General features: G+C 29.6%; 1 protein-coding gene across 7 annotated transcripts; it reads right to left on the minus strand.

Annotated features, from left to right (window-relative positions):
* Window positions 1–1,782: 1,782 nt before the first annotated feature.
* Window positions 1,783–8,416, minus strand: LOC137819715 (uncharacterized). Of its 7 annotated transcripts, XM_068623665.1 has the most exons (11): window positions 8,061–8,321; window positions 7,567–7,729; window positions 7,141–7,184; window positions 6,667–6,841; window positions 6,041–6,084; window positions 4,061–5,041; window positions 3,535–3,666; window positions 2,703–2,993; window positions 2,505–2,567; window positions 2,047–2,188; window positions 1,783–1,957 (listed from the first exon to the last, which is right to left on the minus strand). In XM_068623665.1, the coding sequence occupies exons 3-11, from the start codon at window positions 7,180–7,182 to the stop codon at window positions 1,911–1,913; spliced, it is 1,917 nt and encodes a 638-aa protein (XP_068479766.1). In that variant the 5' UTR covers window positions 7,183–7,184; window positions 7,567–7,729; window positions 8,061–8,321; the 3' UTR covers window positions 1,783–1,910. The 7 variants fall into 7 exon arrangements, with proteins under 7 accessions (XP_068479766.1, XP_068479761.1, XP_068479764.1 ...); XM_068623660.1 differs by lacking the exon at window positions 7,141–7,184 and having other exon boundaries at window positions 8,061–8,416; XM_068623663.1 differs by lacking the exon at window positions 7,141–7,184 and having other exon boundaries at window positions 4,061–5,029; window positions 6,041–6,075; window positions 8,061–8,346.
* Window positions 8,417–14,683: the final 6,267 nt, after the last annotated feature.

Consider the following 14,683-nt stretch of genomic DNA (forward strand, 5'->3'; position numbering starts at 1 on the left):
TTTATTTTTTTGAAAGCTCCAAAATCAAAAAAAACTAGTAAGGTGCAAAAATGAAATATAAAACTTAAAAAAAATTATTTTCATATTGAGGAACGTCAAATACAATGAATTTTCTTGTCAATCATTTGAAAAGGTTACGACTGGAAGAGAGATGTCAATCATTTGAAAATGTTGCGACTGGTAGAAAGATATGGAGGTGCAAAGTTGAGGTTATTTAAAAAGTTAAAGTTATTTTCTTTTTACGATTAATATGGATGTGGATGAGAAATGTATGAATAACCCAATATTTGACAATTATCAAATAATTTTTTGAAATTTCAAAATTATTCTTCATTTTGGAATTGAAAATTCGTAATTAAAAAATACTAGAAAAGGAAATCTGAAGTACATTTTTGTATGTTTCAGAAATAAAAGTATGGAAAACAACATCTAGAAAGATATTCCAAAAAAGAGATTTTAAAATCTAGAAAAGTGTTATAGAAATCGAAATTTGAAAATATAATTCAGAATATCAAATCTTAAATACATTTTTGCTTGCATCTCACTTCTATTTAAAAACTATAAAAAAAAAACATTTTGATCATTTGGTATTTGGTATGAGTGTTAAAGTGTAGATTCAGGGTGTAGAAGCAATTGCCTAAATATTTTGAAATTGTTGTGATGTTAATTTTTATAATTTAGGAAAAGGAAAAATGTATAATATTGATTAGTTAAAATAAAAAGGCATCAAACTTTTTTTACTTTACATATCACACAATAGATAGAGGAAGAGAATTCGTTAAATCAATGTATAAAATTATAGTTTCACTTTATTCTCGTAAATAATTCAACAAAATTTTAATATTAATTAAAAATGAAAGTTATAAATAAAACACAATTAAATGTTTCCTAATTTTCTTATTTTAAAATGCTAAGCTCACATAATTATATAATTTATCTTTGATCACGCAATTTTATATATTGTTACAAAAACATGAAATTATGATTCAAGTGAAATTCCAACTGAGAAAATATTAACCATCTTCTACAAAACAAACAATACATTATCAAATAATAAAACTAATATTTCATAATATATTTTTTTGGGGAGCAAATAATCTCAAACTAATACATTTGAAATTTAAGCTAAATAAAAATATCGATTAAAGCCTTTAATATTATAAAATATAACCTAATTTATAAAAGGAAGAAAAAAAGTGTTTTTGATACTTGTACTCTAGTTTTGATAATCTTTAGAACTTGATAAATTTGGTCCTTTCGTATTTAAATCAATACAATTTTATACCTTCCCTCTGAATTAACTTTAATACTTTGTGTCAATCAATGACAAAATAATTAAATTGGATCAACATTAAACATGTAATATAAAATTGAACCATTTATTAATAAGGGAACGGAATCAAACAAAATAAATAGAACAAAAAATAATTAAGCCGAAATAATGTTCTGACATATTGAAGAGATTATGCACCACTGGCAATATATGCTAAAATATGAAGCCAATTAAAAAAATTAATTACCTTTTAAATAATTTTTATAACAATCTAAAAATAGATATTGACAATATATTCTAATTAATTCTTATAAAAATCTGCCTTTAGTGAATAGACAGCAATTTTATTATATCATCAACTGTTACAATTTATTGTTTTTCTAAATGAACACGAAAAGTGTAAACATTAAAAAAATGGCACATATTTTTCTATATTATAGCTCAGCTAGTTGTGAAACGGGTTAAACTATTATTGTATTAACAGAGCATTAGAACAGAAAACAACGTGATTCTAACTAAAATTAAGGTATATAACTAAGACCAAAATTTACAACCATCAAAACGGCTAGAACCAAAACCTGACATCATTCTATTCAACGTTTGAAGGCATAAAACATATCAATCTCCTCTCAGCTGTCTACAAGATTGCATCTACTCTCTCTATGCATCCAAGAAAGGATTGGTCTAACAAAGTGCAGAAATCAGTTTTCAAAAACAAAAAAATTGCTGACTGATAAGGAATGTGGTATTTATTTACAAGTACCCTGATCTACCTTCATGCACACTCCCTGCACCAGCTGCTACCTTGTTTGAGCTAATGTTTGGAGGAACCTGAGAATTCATCTCAGCAAGCTCTCTTACACGCAGTAAAATTTTCTCAGGAATCGGTGCCGTACCATGCTTCCGCGAATTTATCTATAACATCAACATAAAAGTCTTCATAATAGTAATAGTAGCTCACTATAACTTGTAACTGTAATAATTCCCACTTCAGTGAAGTAACTTAAGGACAATTAAGATAGTAAACAGGAACTTTATGAATTTGCAACCCCCACAAGCATGCAGGTGAAGAGCATTACTTAAAGATTAATGGCATCATAAATGTCAAGCATGCATGCTAATACAGTTCTATGCATGCATAGGCACAGCACAAGACATGAGGTTGAAGAAGAAACCTGAGTTAACCCACCTCTACAATGTCAAATTAATAATTACTATCATAAATTCTTACCCCCTCATCAGCAGGTGCAGGTGTCATTGCAAAGCTAGCTTTGAGCAAATTCCTCCACTTGTCCTGCAAGGTAAAATGTGTGTTCAATGTGGGCATGCACAAAGACAAAAAAAATATAGCCTTGCATGTACTCTACCACCTTTAACATGATCAGAAGTGCACATGAGAGGGCTTATTAATGGACTTTAAAAAGATTACCTTAAGATCAACAGATGTACGATATGAGTATGATGCAAAGGAGAGCCGTTTGATTTCAGACCACCTCCCTGCTCCACACCGTGACACGCCTTCAACCAATTTTATGACCTCAACAAGAGTCCATGCCCGATGATGCTTCCTCCTCATCCCTCCTTTTGCAGTGGGAACAGTAACTATGTTGTCATCTGAAGTATGGCCAGGTAGATCTGCCCTTTTTGGCCTCAATTCCTGCCATGGCTCAATTGTGCCTACTACTGGACACTGCTTCTCTTTCTCAGGTTCAGAAGAAGGCTATCAAACACACCAACCCACAACAGAGCGAAAAAGTCATGATGTTATGCATAGAATAAAATACCGAAACAATGTCATACAAAAGAAGTCAGTCATCTCTTTTTCAAGGTAAAACTTGTGAAAAGTTGCATAGTTTATTAAGCCAATGCTTCAATTGCATGTCATGTCACAATCCCACATCAAGGAAGCACTAGACTAACTAAAAATGAAAACAGGAAGAAAAAATGCAGAGACATTATAGTAATCGTAATCACCACCATCTTGAGTTCAAGCATTCAAGAAAGGAAATATACATAAGCAACAAATATGAGAAGCCATAAACATTTTAATAATGTAACATTAGAAGTTAAGAAAATCAACACATTAGCAATTTCTCCAGGTGTGTTATAATTTCCAAACTCCCATGAGTTAGCTAATTGCTGACCCTTTCATGGTGTATTAATTCTACTTCATCTCCTTCCTATAAAATTCATCTTTCTTGTCGCAATGAATTTCAATAAACTATACTTTCAATAATTAGCAGAGGCTAAGTTGCTCTTACTGATTGATGAAACTTAGCAGGCATTCTAGGCTTGAAAACTTTATCTGGAATCTCACCAACAGCATCAGAACTATGCTCAATGAGCTTATTACTCAATTTTGCAGTCTCACTCGTGGCAGTTGGATGGAATTTCTGAAACAAAGAGCATAATGTTTTCTGATTGTCAGAAAATAAAAGCACTTTTGAAAACAATCATAAACATATAATTTCCAGAACTATCAACAAACTTGCACTGGAAAGATGCAGCAGGAGTAGAAAGGCAACATTGGAAAATCATGTAGCAAAGAGACATTTCCTAGGCGCTAAACAGCAAGGCCTGAAGATAACATAGCATTTCCTTCGACCAAAAAAAATGAAGAAAAGGGGAAAAAATCATGTATTATGATCTAACTCAAACAAAAAGAAACATTTAACTTGATGAATTACTTTCTTTATCTTATAGTAGAACAAGAACGGGAAGAAGAAAGAATCATGCTTTACTTACAGAGTTAAGCTTAATATACATGCAAGAAACAGTATCACATACCATAAGAGATGCCATATCTTTCCTTGGACGACTTCTCCGAATCAAAGACACACAAGGAATTTGGACATCAGAACCTCCAAGAGAGTCAAACCTCATGCCATATGTTCTCACCTCTGAAAAAGTATTTCTACCAGGCCTGACATATGATGTTGAAGAAACTTGTCCAAGTCCCATGCTTTTATTAGAAATTGGCAACCTAGGATTCTGCTCTCTAGATTCATTTTCAGAGAGCTCTTCAATATATCTCTTCGTAGGTCTCCGAATTCTTTTTGCAGCTCTTTGTTCTGTCTCATTATTCTCATCTTCCAATCCATATTCTGTATTTTGATTTCTCAGTCTTATTTCAGAAATAACTTGGTTATCATCAATTCCACAAGCATTTACAGCAGATGAATCCTTCAAGTTGATATCCTCTTCTTCAGTCATATTTTCCGAAGAAATTAAGGATGAAATATTCATATTTCCAGAACTTTCTTCTACAAATTTTCTAACTATTTGGTTATCTTTAATAATAAAATTTGTTGCTGAAACATCACAAGAGTTGGTTAAACTCATGGCAATCCTCCTTTTCAGCCACTGTTTGTCTTTCACAGTAGTTTCTCGACCAAAAGTTACCTTAAACAGTTCATGAAGTTCTCTGATTGATAGCTTGTCCAAGCATATTTCTCCGTCTGACATTGAAAGGTCAGGCTTCAAATTGGAATGGATAGCAGAAGCAGATGACCCACTTTCTATTACTCCTTCTGAAGGTCTAGAACACTGATCCATACTCCCAGATTGATTGCTATGAGTATAATTTAAACTCGATGCTATAGAAGGATTATCCTGGTAGGGAGTTTCAGATTGAACCTTCCCATCCATGACAGGACATTTATCAGCTGAACACTGGCTGTCTACATTTACATGAGAATGAACAGGTGATCCACATGATATGCGTTGTTTCTCCTCTTCTTTGACCTTTTGCAAAATCTGCTCAATGTACTACAAGAAATTTTAGAGGTCAAGAAAGACCCCATGGAAACAAAATATTGAAGATACCAAAATGTGTGGCAATGATCCAGGGTACGGGACCATACGTTTTTAAGAAAATATGGGGCAATTAATCACTTCCTAGATGACAACCACATACCATATTGTAAAGGATAAAAAAATCAATGTGAAATGTTAAATCCAAACAAGAGCATATACGCATGATTAGGAAAAAAACCAATGCTCAATGAAACCTATTTTAACTTCCTTCTTCTGTCCAGGACGAAAAGTTTCAAACTTGCAATATACATAAACATACTCAAGTATAAATATTTGCAGTAGTTCTGCCAATCTAAAGTGTCAGCCATTAATCAATGCAACAATTCTTAATTGGACAAACCTAAGTCATTTGTTAGCATATGTAGAAAGATATTATTTAAGCTACATCTTACTGCATTACCACATACAAGGCAAACTTATCATTTTCTTTATTTTTCCAATAGAAGAAGAAATTTTATCAGTCAATAATGAAGAAAATTGCAACAGGGGAAGTACACATTGGCAGTGCATGATTAACATGAGTGAAGAAGAATCTAGGAACTAATATCTTCAGAATCAGAACATGCATGCCTTAACTATAGACACATAAAAGGATTACAATATCTGAGAATACATCTCAGACCCACTACATCTAGTCTAAAGAAAGCACAAATGTATTTATACCAGGAGAAAGCTTGCCATGATGACTACACAAATGATTAAAATTCAATCAAGTAATTAATATGCCATCACTTGCTCTACATTTCATAACTAACAACGGATATGAAACATATAACATCTTTATTAAGTATTCTTTAACAAGAAGAAAATATCATGTTGGACAGACCAACTTTTTCATCTATTCAAATAGATCAAAGCATAGTTCGAAGTTTAGTTTTTCTTTTCCCTAATGTTGAAATCCTTAGAGAGAGAGAGGAAATGAATGAGAGAAAACAAAAGAGATCCAATTACCTGTAATTTTGCATTAAGTTTCCCCAAATCAGCCTCTGCAGAGCCTAATTGTGAAACACCACAGCATTAGTTGAAAGAAAATACAAGAAAAAAAACCTTGAAAGAGAAAGGAATAGGTTAACCATCATGGCATTTGCCTAAACTCAAAAAAAAGTATGGCCACATAACTAACGAGAACATCAAGAGTTCATCAACATTTTAAATTAGACAATAGGCATTATACCCTTTAAAGTTACAAACAAACTAATTATTTCACAGAAACATAACAAGAACATGTCAACTGAGCAAAAAACACTTAAAGCAATTTCATAGGGAAACAAAGTCTCAAGCGTTCAACAGCTTTAAACCCCGGAAATCATTGACCCTAAATTAAGAAATTTGAAAACAGAGACTGTTTATAAAATTAAAAAAACTGAAGACATCAACACAAATTTTGGTCTTAAGAACAACTAAAAGAAAGAAATAGGTAACACTCAAATCCATTTAGGCAGAGATAAAGCTGCAGTAACACAGCCAAGAAATCCCATGATATAGTCTGATATAACCACTACTACAAATGCTATTGCTTTGGCGTGACATTTAACATGTTGAGAATCAATTATAACAATGAAAAATTGAGTATGCACCTTCAGAGCACTCCAATCGAAGCTTCCCAGAAGATGATCTTTCAATCGATATGCATTCTAAACTCTGTCCAGTGTCAGCGACAACATGCATTTCACTGTTTTCATACTCGAGAAAATCTCCCACCTCCATTACTTCATCATCTGTTGCAGGCACTAACCTTCCATCACCTTCAACCTAAAGATTATATCAGATGGACAACTGGTTGAATTATGGATATAGCCTGAACAAAAGTATAAATCACAAAAGAAAATGTAGAACCATATAATAAAATATTTTCTTATGAATAAACCTCCCCTTTTCTTTGGTCTAATTAAACTAAATGTTAACACAAAGTCACATTCCATTTTTAACTTTCTACATTTTCATTTTAGCCATTACAGAAGATTATGTAAAGTGAGTTAATTTCCTTACATAAAAAAAGTGATCAAAGGAAAGTAATTTATAGAACTATGCTATAAAGATAGATGGGAAACCGTCAGGAATTTTGTTAATTTGTAGTGGAGATCGCTGGACATTTCTGGAAAAGAAAAAAAGGTATTTCGGTATTATAAATGCTATAGCAAATAATAGGCAATAAAAAAGTGGTGCAGCTAGAACAACAATCACTCATGCTGATAAAAAGGTGTACATATAGGGTTGCCACAAACATTCCATCTTTGAATAAATCAAAGACAAACGAAATATTAGAACACTTCCGGGACAATGTTTAGGTTTTTAGTCTAATAAACTGGTCAATTATAAGGGTAAGTGTACCAGTATGCTGGAAAACCACTAAGGTTTCATGGCAACTCATTCCATCTTGATTGTTGTCATCAAAGTATCAAACTCAAAAGACCTTAAATACTTGCATATCCAAATGAGAAACTGAAAAGTCAATAAATGAACAATTAAACATATACCCGAACAAGCTTGTATACAATTGGGTTAGAAATTTGCTTCGGTGAAGACAGAGCAGAACTGCTTCTATCCAACCCACTATCTTCAAACTTCCCATCATCATTATCCTCAATTCCAACCACAGTTTCCATGGAGTATCAACCACATGCACCTCAAGTACACAAACTGCAAAACCAAAAAAAAAAAAAAACAGAAAGAAAACAAGTTACAAAAAATTCCATATTTCAACAAATCAACTCAAACCCAGATAACAGAAACCGAAAATTGCTACAGAAAACACCTTAAACCTTTAAAAATCAAAACTTTCAGAAAAATAAACCATGCCCCTGAATGCTAAACAACCAATTAAACACACACAAACGCACACACAACAAAACTGAAACCCCAATTCACAAACGCCACGAGATATTTCTCAAACAAAGAAATGCACAATTGGGGTCAATGAAAAACTAAATTAAAAGCAACCCACATGATAAAAATTGGAAATTGGACTGACCATAGAGTATAGAACGATTCGACTCAGTGGCTGAAGCAGCAAAACCCCACTCAGTGAACCAGTTGAAAACTGGTTTGAATCCTCTTCGGGGATGAGGAACAGTCTCTTAGAAACTTCTTGGATACGTAAAAGCCAAATGAAATTGAACACAGTGGATTGGTTTTTTCTTTTTTAATTGCAATATTATTTAATTTAATTTTGCAATTAATTGTGTGTGTTGAGAGAGAGAGAGAGAGAGAGAGTGGAGAGTGGTATGTGTATGGGTTTAGGTTTGCTTTTCCATCACGCTGTGGTGGGTTAGTGAGTGAACAAGTGAGTTCAGTATCGGATTCCAAAATTATTTTGTGAACTAAATTGAATTGGGAATGTGGAATCCGGATTTTTATTTTCCTTTCCTCTCTCTGCATCTGTCTCTACACATCTCTCAAAAACCATATCTTGGTAAAGTTGATTTCGTTTTTGGATGCAAAAAAAAAGTTCCTTTCATTCTTCATCAACCCATAGTTTTTCCCTTTCTTTGTTCACTCATACCTTTGAATTTCAAACAATTTCATTTTCTTTCACATTGAAACTGAGACTGAAACATGTTCTATAGATCTTGAAAATGATTTCTCATTACTTACTATTTTTTTATGTTAATTAATGACAGTTTCAAAGAAATATGCATGGAGATTAAAGTTAGGAATTTGAAAGATTAAACTTAAAATAATATTTTTTAATTTTTATATAAAATAATACAAAAATATGTAATTAACAAAGCATTTTAACTTTATGTCCATTAAACTATTTAAGTGGTTTAATAAATTGTGTTTTGTATTGTTATTTAAATATATGCATATTTGTATATTCTATTATTGCTTCCTATTACTTATGTATTTGTCCATTCAAAGACTAATGCAAACAGTTTTAAAAAAAAGGTTAAATTATTATATCTGTTCTCATTTTATTTGAATATTTATATTTTCTATCTTGGCTTATATTCAAGCATGAAAAGATGTGAATTGTGAATTGACTTTGCAGTTAGTAAAATGTAAGAGTGAAGTAATGTGCATTTATTACACTCAATGAATAATGATAAATAATATAAATGGCGAAAAGTAAAAAAGAAAACCGAATATTCTAGTTAAATAAAAGGTACTCCAACATATGATTAAAATAAACGTGAATATAAACATTAATACTGTGTTTACTGCTATTGTGAAATATAATTTATAATTATTTTAAAATATATTAATAAATAAGTATATTACTACAAAATTTATAGACATCGATATATATATAGATACATTAATTTATTTTCCTTATTTCTTTTATAAATCTACATATAAAAAAATATTATCAAATAAACTTATTTTTCCACAGCCAATAACTGTATATACATATTAAAAAAATATTATGAGTAGTAGTTTTTAAATTAAATAATTTATGGAGCATATATTAAAATTGGAAAGTTTATGTCTACACTTCATATAATATATATATATATATATATATATATATATATATATAATATGAACTGATTTGTTAAGTTCTTTCCTTTGTTTTAAACATTTTATTTTCGATCATTCTAAATTCAATAATATAGTTAAACATAAATTTATTTATTATTAATCATAAAATATATTTTACACTAACCATTTTTACTAATTTTAAAAAATAAAACATTGTTCAATTTAAGTATTCAAGAAATCTTCAGTTACTACAGACCATTTTTGTTGTATATTATTATACTTATTAGGATTATACCTACTATGGTCCTTATAATGAATATTAAGATTATTATTGTTATTATAAATTCTTATATTAGAAATATTTTTACTAACAATATAATATCAAGCTTAGTTTTATTATTTATTATTTATATTATTATATTTTTTTCATATTATTAATATTGATTTTAATATTATGAATATTTTTTAATAATATTATTTAGAGTTATATTCTTAAAAAAATAGTATTACTAATAATAAAATAACTATTCCAATTAATATTAATCTTATTAATATTATCAATATTATTAATCTTATCAATATTATTAATATTATAAATATTATTAACATTATTAATATTATCAATATTTTAAATATTATTATTATCAATATTATTAATATTATAATATTATAATATTATCAATATTATCAATATTATTAATATATTAATATTGTTAATATTATCAATATTATAATATTATTAATATTATTAGTATTATAATATTATTAATATTATTAGTATTACAATATTATTAAAATTATTAGTATTACAATATTATTAAAATTATTAGTATTACAATATTATTAAAATTATCAATATTATTATTATTATTCCTAATATTATTATTATCATAAAAAAAATATTAATAATAGTATTAAATACAAGCTTAAAGCATTATTTTGGTACTATCTGTGAACTCAACTGGAAAAAAACTATGAATTATCTAATACTTTCAATACATTTAAATTAAAATTAAAAAAAATCTAAAGTATGCAGAAATACGTGGCATACATATGGTTTAAAAATAAATTATAAAAGAAAAAAATATTAGTTAGTTTTAAAATTTGAAAATGGTATATGTGGTTTAAAATAATAAATTATAAAAGAAAAATATATTAGTTACTTTTAAAATTTGAAAAGGTATTTTTTTATAGCTTTGAAATTTTAAAAATTTGTTTTTATATTTTAGACATATTATGGATTGGCTGACCATGGCTTTTTGAGAGAAAAAAAATTAGTTTTCCTTCAACCAATTACGCGAGATATTAGAAAGTCTCGTAAAAATGACAAAATGGGTCAAAAAAGACAAAACCATCAACATATTACAGAATAAATCTGCATTGATAAGATAGACATGTTAAATTTATGAGATTGTGAAGATTATATAATTCTAAGATTAAACCAAGAAAGAAAATACTGCAACATCATAATCAACTACAACATCATAATCAAGTGGCAGATGAACAATAGTACGTTCCCTCAAAGACAGGTTCACCAGCTTCTTCAGAGTCTTCGATTCTCTCAAAATACACTGCGCCAGTTTTCTTTATGTTATTGATTTGAAATCTAACATCAGAAGCAGATATGTATTCGTTCACCACCAACGACAATTCCTCACTCCGGTGACTTTTTCTTCTAAAAAAGTTTAATTAAATTGTTGTTTCTGTGTATTTTATGATGTTTATTGTGTAAGCATAATAATAATATTATCATCATACAATGTTAAAAATATGTATAAATGAAAAAAAAGGAAATTTAGACATTGTATTTGAAAATAGAAAACAAAAAATGTGTTTGATGGAATAAAAGTAAAAATAAACTGGAAAAATTTTTAGTTTTGAATTTAAAATATTTTTAAATTTAAAATATTTTTTAATTTGAAACAAATAAGTAGTATTTTTAAATTATTAAATATTTTTTATACTTATAAATACTCATTAACTGAAAATTTACACAAGTAATTTTTTTTGCACTTTTATGGGACAAAAAACAATGTCTTTTACTGCCTCAAGTGCGTCCAGCGGAGTCCATGGAGGGAGTGAGGGTTCAAAATATCACCATCGAATTTGGAGACCGAAAAATATCGGAATAATGAAAGAGCATAGTAGTGATGTCTCCAAAGAACATAATTGTTATTTATAAAAAAATTATATAAAAAATGATAAAAAAATAAATGTCTTTATTCTTTTGGTGTATTTTATATAAAGTGTATGTGTATTAAAACTTTCTCTTTTAAAATTACAAGCTAACTAATTAAGTAGGAACACAATTATTGAATCCTTCGCAAGTCAGTTTTTATAGTTACTGTTTTTATCGTATTGTATCACTGTACCACCTGATATAATTTGCAATCCAAACAATATGATATTGATTTCATACATTTTAGCATTAAATATTTAACTTCTTTTTGGATTGTGAGGTCTATTTTATTACGTTGGTTAGAAAAGGAGGAAAAGTTCGTAGTCCAATTTTGTATTATGATACTATTTCAACATTTGTTAGATTAAGACACCTAATCCAATTTTCTTGGTTGTGATTCAACTTCAGATGCTGGATAATAGATGCTGGATAATAAATAAGAAACTAAATATCATATTTTATATTCTTAACCTGAGTTATGTTGTTGTTTGGATAATAAATAAAAAACTAGATGTCATATTTTATATTCTTAACCTGAATTATGTTGTTATGTTGTTGTTTTATTTTTTGTATTATAATATGTTGTATATGTACATATTTTGACTAATAACTAGGAGTTTTGTAAATGGGTTTGAATACCCCACTACTCCATTTATATTCTTGGTTAAAAAAAAAACACTTAACCTACACTTTTATTATTTTAGCTGTACTGTTTGAGGGACTGAAGAATTTATACTGCTGTCCTCACTTCGTTAGCATACATTCTTAGAATAGAGAACAGTAAGAAATGCCTAGCGAGCGGCCACTGGGGGCTTTCTTCTGTCTCTGGTCTTGTTTACACCAGTCTTGCTTTTACGTAATAAGTAATGGATTTTTCTGGATTCCAAAATTCTTCCTATCTATTCATTTTGAAGGCATCAGTAGGAAGAACAAGAATAAGGTTTTATAGTAATGTTCTGTTTTTGTATGAAAACAGTGTTTATGGATGGAGAGTTGATACCAGATTCTTCTATCTAAACTCCCCCTTAAATTTTGAGTGGTACAAGTTCTTTATTGACTTCAATTCGTCTTTTTTTTTTTTTTTGTTTCCTTCAGTCTTTTTTTTAATGTTTTTCCCTTTTCTTTTTTTTAGGAGGATTCTCGTTTTGTAATCCTGTCTGAATACATTTTTCTCTTAGTACTTTTAGGAGGAGAAAGTATGAAAGAAACTGAAATAGACTTTGTAGCAGCGTGCCCTTTTTTTTAAAACCAACAGAAACATTCTTCTTCACACTTCAAACCACAGTACCATTTTTCTTCTTTCTCTCTCTCCATATTTTCTTTTTTCCCTCTCTCCTAATTTTTTCTCCCAAACTTCATCTATTTTAGAATCTGATCATACCATGCTGTAGCAGAGGAGTTAAGGAACATTTCTACCCGATCATATTTTTAAACAGAGTAAGTTCATTTTTACTCTAAATATCCTTTGTTCTCTGTTTTTCCTTAGTATTTAATCATCAATATTGGTGGGGTCCGTTAAAAAGTTTAATCCTCTCAACTTATTCTATTATATACTGAATTTTTGTTCTGTTTGGATAATTTGCATTAGGTCCGTAAATTTTGAAGCTTATCCAAACGGTGGGGAATAAAATTCTAAAAGTTGCTTGAAAAGCAAGCAATTGAGGTAAGGAAAGCTAAAATTTAATTTTTAATAGCACCTTAGGATAGAAGATTTGAATGCGGAAGGGACGTGGTCCCAATATTCAATTTCTCTTGCAGGGATGTTGTGTGTTTATTTATATTGGGTTGTTTGTTTATATATTATTTAAATTTGTGGAAATATTGTGTTTTGATGATTTAGTATTAAAGTGTATTTTTTTTATGTCAAATAAACTTTTGAATATTGTGGATAACTTTTTGAATGATATTGTATGACGAAATGGTATGAAATTGAATTCATACATTTGGGATAATGTATGGACTGATGTTTGTTGTGTATTAAGTATTGATGTCGGGATAATGTATGGACTGATGTTTGCTGTGTATTAAGTATTGATGCCTATGTGGTAACAGAGATCTCCGAGCTTCACTGATGATCTAAGTCACATAGACTAAGATATCAGGTGGTGAGAATCTGATGAGGGAGTTCATGCACACCGTAACATATGAGATGCACGGCTTGGGTTGCATTGAACTTACCCTGATCCTTTCTGTTGGATTCGTTGGTAATCTTTGGATCAGGTGTTAGTCTCTGGTAGGACTTACTTAATACGGGTCTTCCGGAAGACGTTGTTTGTTGAATATCTTGGATGTGTAGATCCATGTGAGATCTATGTGATTGTTTTAATGTTGGGATTTGAAGAAGATTGTATAATTTGAGAAATTGATCATGTAACTTGGTTTTCTCTTTTGATTTAATTGCGTATATTATAAAATTTTATTTTCACTAGCTTACCCTTGCTTTTCTTGCTGTGTTTGAACTGCGATGATTGTACTACGTACACGAGCAGATGATCTTACAGGTGTTTGAGGATCATAAGAGTTTTAAGGAGTTGATTTTAAAACTTATATTGTAAATATTTGTATTTCCATATGTCCTAATCACGTATTAGGAATGTTTTGAAAAACTGTAAGCTTGTACGGAAATACGTAGAACCGATTTTGAGGAAGCAAATATGAGAGTTTCTACAAATTAAGTTATGCGTGAGTTAATTTTAGCTTATGAAGAGATTTATTTCAGTTTTCCTTTTTATTTTCTTCTCCTATAAGTGTGTTTATGAAAAAGTTTACTCAAACATACTCTTCCTCCCAACAAATAATTAATATGATAACTACGGTACTTGGATTCTGGTTACTGAATCGTTTACTTTGGGATCTGGTTAGTGAATCTCGTATTTCAACATGCCTAGGTTTATCGTTATTTTTGTCTGCCACAGTTGCTGTTCCTTAGTCGACATTTTTTTAAGGTGTGGCATACTATCTTATTATCAAATTCTGTAATAGGGTTCTAGAAG

Source organism: Phaseolus vulgaris, chromosome 10, assembly GCF_000499845.2.
Source record: "Phaseolus vulgaris cultivar G19833 chromosome 10, P. vulgaris v2.0, whole genome shotgun sequence".
NCBI classification, from domain to species: domain Eukaryota; kingdom Viridiplantae; phylum Streptophyta; class Magnoliopsida; order Fabales; family Fabaceae; genus Phaseolus; species Phaseolus vulgaris.

Excerpts from the sequence above, each read along its gene's own strand:
- LOC137819715 (XM_068623660.1), bottom strand. The coding sequence starts at position 7,695 with ATGGAAACTGTGGTTGGAATTGAGGATAATGATGATGGGAAGTTTGAA. Across the intron at positions 2,994-3,534 it reads CTGCTAAGTTTCATCAATCA|CCTTCTTCTGAACCTGAGAA; the intron begins GTAAGAGCAACT and ends TGTGTTTGATAG. Across the intron at positions 2,189-2,504 it reads CTGCACCTGCTGATGAGGGG|ATAAATTCGCGGAAGCATGG; the intron begins GTAAGAATTTAT and ends TTGATGTTATAG.